The 6,395-nt window shown below is 38.1% G+C and overlaps 1 protein-coding gene across 1 annotated transcript; it reads right to left on the bottom strand.

Annotated features, from left to right (window-relative positions):
- Positions 1-209: 209 nt before the first annotated feature.
- LOC135197556 (cuticle protein AM1199-like) lies at positions 210-1,402 on the bottom strand. The gene is made up of 3 exons (XM_064224612.1): positions 1,333-1,402; positions 696-949; positions 210-567 (listed from the first exon to the last, which is right to left on the bottom strand). Exons 1-3 carry the CDS (start codon positions 1,339-1,341, stop codon positions 345-347), a joined length of 486 nt encoding a protein of 161 aa, XP_064080682.1. The 5' UTR covers positions 1,342-1,402; the 3' UTR covers positions 210-344.
- Between the last annotated feature and the right edge of the window lie 4,993 nt (positions 1,403-6,395).

Genomic DNA, 6,395 nt, shown 5'->3' with positions numbered 1-6,395 from the left:
CCTAATCCATTTTCTATTAGAAAAAAGTGTCTCAAGAACCCCTAATCCATTTCCTATTAATAATAGGAGTCTCAGAAACCCCGAATCCATTTTCTAATCCATTTTCTATTTGAAAAAGGGTCTTAGGAGGAACCCTTCATCCATTTCTACTACAAAAAAGGATCTAGGATCCTGTTGGTCTTGGTGTGAAAGGAGATATGAAACGGAAATTCAAGTAGTAAACCTTTATTTACAAACGAGATATCAACAGGAACTATAAATAAGCATATACATAGGACAAAAAGTGGTCACGAGAGAATAATGCCGATTCCCTCAGTCAAGAATGGCTGGGATAGAGCTCAGGCTTAAAAGCTGTAGCCCTGACTAGGAGCTGGAGGTGGAGCACTGTACTGAGGACGGGCTCCTCCCGCAGCTTCAGCAGCGGCCTGCTGAGCAGCGAATTCGATCTGGGCGATGGCGTGGGCTGGGAGGGGGTGGGGAGTGGGCAGGAGGTCAGACTCGACGCGGTACCCACTGCCATCAGCTACGAAGTTGAAGACTCCCGGGGTGCCGTCGGGGAAGGTGAAGCTGGAAAGATAAAAGAAAAATAAATATCTAAGTATTGTCTTTATCAGAAGCCATTTTTTTTATATATTCAGGGCAATATATTCAGTATAATATCTAACTGAAATCACTGAATAAATACTTGTCCTTACCTCCAGCCTCCCTGGGCAGCCACTGCTCCTTCGGGCCCCTGAGGGGCGCCTTGCTCATGACGGCTGATGCCATCCCCAGTTTCGAAGTTGAAGTTGTAGACCCCAGCAGCATCAGGTCCCTCGCGAACGTCGACGAGAATAGGAACCACGGGACCCGAGGGACCACCGGGTGCGCTGTAGGATGGAGGGGGAGGGGCCCCATACCCCTGAGGGACAGCATTGACTGCTCCTAATAACAAACACACAAGCAGTTTCTTGGAGGACAAAGAAACAGAAACTTATTTAATGATCTACGAGGATATACACCACCATCACCACAAAAAATGTTTTCAGATGTCATTTATCCTTTAGATTCTTTTGCTGAGTAACTATCAATAGCATGTTTCTTGAATAATTCTAACTGTAGCATATTTTTGGGATAACCTCTTTCAAGTTACATTTAATCGAAGCAAGCTACAAAACCAGTGTCAATTCTGGCAAAACGTTTATCCAACGAATCTCTCTCTTCTCTCTCTCTCTCTCTCTCTCTCTCCCCCTATCTCTCTCTATATATATATATATATATCATATAGATATATATATATATATATATATATATATATATATATATATATATTAAAACTGTTGACCTCCTTACCGAAATCATGTTTACGATGTCGATCGGTCGAGTAGAATGCTTACTCCAGTTCAAAGTGGTGTTTATATAGGAGGCCTGTGTCCCGCCTCTCACTTCCGACTCATTCCCCTCATTACTGACTGGGAGGGCTGGGCCACCCCACCAGCCCCTCCCTTCAATCGACCCCCCACCAAACCCAAACCGGCCCCTCCCCCTCCCTTGAGTGGACATGAACCAGTAACCTCCTTCTCCTCTTTCTCGAAGTGACCGCAAGAACACACTGCATGCATTTAAGATTTCCTTTAATATGTTTTTTTTTATTATTATTTTGACAGACAAGATCATACAAATAAAAACCTTGGGATCATATGGAATATGGAATTAATGGAATATGAAATTTAGCCTTGAAGCCAAGCACTGGTATCCATAGGGATTATTCAGCGCTATAATAAAATTGGTTTGACATGAATATTTATGTTGATGATATTATAAATTAAATAAAATAAAGGTGATTTTAAAACTATGGTTAAAACTGATATCCGCCATAAAAATTATAACTTCGCATTTCGAGTGTGCAAACAAGATTAAAAAATTTATACATACATATACCATACACAATCATATTCATATAAGCACGCTTATATAAACAACTTCTAGTGTATACACTACACTTTGCAACGCACCGGGAGGTCAATATTAAATTTCATTAAAAAGGTTAATGTATTTGAGGTATCCAAATTTGAGGTATCCAACAATGTTATTAACAGCTACATATAACGTGTTCCACAGTAAGAAGAGAGTCACACTGCATACAAACTGGTGCAGTTACCCCCTCAAAGAGGAATCAGTGGGTCAGTCAAGTATGGCCAATTCTTAGACGACATAATACGGTTTCTACCCTACGATTTTGTTGGAATCCAGATGGCCAATATTCAATACTTTGCCTGATCTTCCTGTGCTTTTTATTGTTGGTCAGATGGGGAGACGACCAACGTGCTTGCCATTTATTTTTAACATATGAACGAATAGTCCATTTCATGGCAGTAGAAGGAATATGGTGGAAGAGAATGTCTTCTTTAGTAATGACATCTCTTGCTTCATGGTCAGCAAGTTCGTTACCAGCAATACCTACATGGGCAGGAAGCCGGTAAAAATGGACAGATTTGAATTTGGAATTAAGCCTATATAACTATTCTTGAATACGTTGAACAATTGGATGTTTAGGGTTATATTGCTTAATGGCCATGAGTGCACTATAAGAATCTGAGTATATGGTGGAATTATTACCCTGTAGAGTAGAAACAATCTCAAGAGATTTGGCTAATGCAGTTAATTCAGCTGTAAAAATGGAGGCATTATTTGAAGGTCTGCCCACATACGAGTTATTACAATGAACAACAGCACAACCAACACCACTTGATGTCTTTAATCCATTAGTGAGTAGTTTAACAGAACCCGAATGCATTTGGTCATGATCAAGAAAAGAAGCCTTCACTTCTTGGACATTAACAGATTTTTTAACCACAGCTTTTTGACAGACCAATGGTTCTGGGGTCAACCAAGGAGGCAACTTGGAGCAATGTATTGCCTTAATTTTTTGGTCTTTAATAGACACACTGTCAACTGCAGCATCAATTCTCACATGAAAAGGCTTGGATGCTCTAGCATTTGCAAACTGCCGTGGATCGTTTTGGTTAAGAATAGATACTGCAGGGTTTTCTGGGGAACCTCTTAATTTGAACATATACCGCAGTCCCAGTTCTTCTCGACGTAAGTCTAGAGGGACTTTTCTGTGTCGGCATATAAGCTTTCAACTGGAGATGTTTTAAATGCAACAGAGCATATTCTCAGACCAGCATGATGAACTACATCCAACTCCTTAAGTTTGTTTGCACTTGCTGAACAGTAGACTTGGCAACCATACTCAAGCTTTGATTTACAATAAGAGTCATATAACCGTAAAAGTGACCTCTTATCAGCACCCCAATTAAAACGTGAAAGTACTTTTATAATGTAAAGGGACTTCTTCACCTTAATTTTCAAGGAGTCCATATGACTACCCCATGTTAGTTTCTTATCAAAAATCATCCCTAAAAACTTCACCTCCTCCTCATATGGTATTAGTGTGTCTTTCAGCTTAATATTTGGGGTGGTTTCCTTTCGAGTACATCTAGTAAAACGAACTGCCACAGTTTTGTTAGGGGAGAATTGAACGCCATTGTCATCAGTCCAATTGCTGATTGCATAAACTGACTTTTGCAGGACATTACAAGCTGCAATAGTATCATAACTAGTGACATAAATAGCAAGGTCATCCACAAACAAAGATGTAATTGCTGGAGGAGACACATTCAACAATGCTATTTATAGCCACAGTAAATAAGGTGACACTCAACACACTGCCTTGTGGGACACCCTCCTCCGGCTCAAAAGCATTAGACAATATGGATTTAACCCTTAATTCTGAAGGGTCCATATCCTTTTAAATACCTCATGAAAGATAAATATTGGAAAATTTGAGTATTACCTTAGTCTATAATAAAAATTTAATAGAGTTCTTCCCATTACGAATTATTCTGTACATGAATAACTGAAAACTTTAAACTGTTATGTCTCTAATATTTTAAATTTAAGATTCCAGGACAAAAGGGCTAATGAAGTGAATGAAATTGCGAAGTGGAGAATAATTATGCTACGTTCCAGATATCAACTGTTATGATAACCTGATACTAACTGTTATTCGAAATATATTACGACAGTGAGAAAAGCAGACTGTGATTTTTAGTGTGATACATTCGTCGCGAATAAAAAAAAAAATTGAAAAACGTTTAGTATACAAATTTAATAATTAACGATTTTGGAAACAAAAAGGTCATCTGCATTGGCTGAATGATTGAATAAACGTAGCCTGGAGCTGCAATATTTGTTTTTGGATATGGCTAATAGATAATTAAGGATATCCAATTAACAATCGCTGATAACAATATGGCAATCAGCGCTGACCCTAAGGAACTCCTCCTAGACAAGAGAAATCAGGCTAAGAAAACCTGAATGATTAATGACAATTTCCTTGTCAGTCATTATGAGATTATAGAATATAGAATTTAGGCCAAAGGCCAAGCGCTGGGACCTATTAGGTCATTCAACGCTGGAAGGAAAATTGAGAGTAAAAAGGTCTTAAAGGTGTATAAAAGGAGGAAAACCTCACAGTTGCAAAATGAAACAATTATTAGTAGAGTGTGGAAACAAAGATGGAAGAAAGAATAGGAAATCCACCACGAGTTCTTTTTAGAATACCATGTACGACTTCAAGGTCATATGACCTCTTGAGGGCAAGGGAACGTGGTCATATGATGCTGCTTGAATTCAAATACTTTATAACAGGAATCATTGAGATAGGATTGATAAATCTGTACTTATACCCATTTAGTGGAAACCACATTGGAAAGGCGATAAAATACCCTTCTTATCAAATAGCACACAAGCTTTGCTCTCCCAATCTACTTCATAATCTCAGACTAAAAAGACATCGATGCAGCTGAGCGGAAAACTAAGGCTAAAATGTCTTCATTCAGCTTCAAAGGGCTACCACGAAATCAAGTGCCAATGTTACTGGACAGCGTATAGGACGTCTTGTCCTGTCAATAATTCTTATTAAGAAAAGATTATGTGTTCTTCATCTTCCTGGTTTTTGTTGCAAATGAAATTCCATCATGGTACTCGGCTCTGTCATTGCAATCTAACATTGCAGAATCATTTCTCTCTTAGCGAAGAGAAGATTGCTACGATTTTGTTTTATTAGCTGAGATAACTAAGGTTATTTACTCATCTCCAAATCTACACATACATCTTAGTGAAGCTTCTAGTTTAGTTGTATATAAATAAAGACATAATCCAGACACGATCATATAACAAAGTTTCGTTGAGAGAGAGAGAGAGAGAGAGAGAGAGAGAGAGAGAGAGAGAGAGAGAGAATTGTCACTATCTACATTTAGCCCTTTTACAGAGCAAAAATAAAACATTTCGCACACCAGATAGCTGTCCGCTGGTCTGAAATCCTCATTATCAGTCCTTGTTTATGACAGGGGCAGGTGTGAATACATTCAAATCTCCAAGAGGCAATATATATATAATATATATATAATATATATATATATATATATATATATATATATATATATATATATATCTTACCCTCTTCCTCTTACCTTAGTTTTAACGAGTCTCAGCAAATCACTGAGCAAGATTTGATCTTCCAAATATTCTCCACTGCAGGTTAATATAATTCTCAATACCGCAGTTTTCTAGTTTATTTTTTCATAACTCGTCCGGTTATTCCGAAACCCACTGTTTAAGTAAGCAAATATTTATTATCATTTCAAGACCTAAATTACTAAGGGATTTGGACGGCGATGTCCATTATCCCATATTGTAAAAAATTACAACTATCCAAGCGAATGAAGACGACCAGGATCAGTAAGTACCTTTCTGGCATTACCTCATATCTGCAACAGGGAACTTCCTATTAATTCTGACAATGCAACGGTTCTTTCTCCCTTTCCTGTCTCTTCATCTCCAATTTCCAAGACGCCCAGCCTGGGTGGAGACCCAGAAGAAATTAAGACTTCAAATGGCATAACAGACGAAAGGTTGACAACCCTAAACTGACGCTTTCTATACTTTTATTTTCTGCTCCTGCGTTGACAACAGATGCACGTCTAAAATGACCAAGTGGCTCAGCTAAGCATACTAATGCCTTTCAAGCATCACTGCTTTCACCCATTTACAGTTACTGTACTAAAACACTTCTAATAGAGAAAAAAATTTATATAGAAAACAAATCCGAATTCAACATTGCTGCAGACTTCATATTATTTCTTCGAAGCTGAATAGGGCAAGAGAATATTTTAAAACTATGTATTAGGTCATCACCCGAGTTCAGTTTTTCTTCAACAAACACGGTTCATTACGTCTCAACAAAAAGAATAGACAAATAAATACACCTACTCCAATCTCTAAATATGCAATCTGAGGAGAGTCTTGAATCATAAGTTTCATAGAAGGAATGACAGAGAAAGTGATCA

The sequence above is a fragment of the Macrobrachium nipponense genome, chromosome 21 (assembly GCF_015104395.2).
Source record: "Macrobrachium nipponense isolate FS-2020 chromosome 21, ASM1510439v2, whole genome shotgun sequence".
Taxonomy (NCBI): domain Eukaryota; kingdom Metazoa; phylum Arthropoda; class Malacostraca; order Decapoda; family Palaemonidae; genus Macrobrachium; species Macrobrachium nipponense.
Note: the sequence above shows the minus strand (reverse complement) of the source record. Positions and strands in the feature narration are given on the sequence as shown.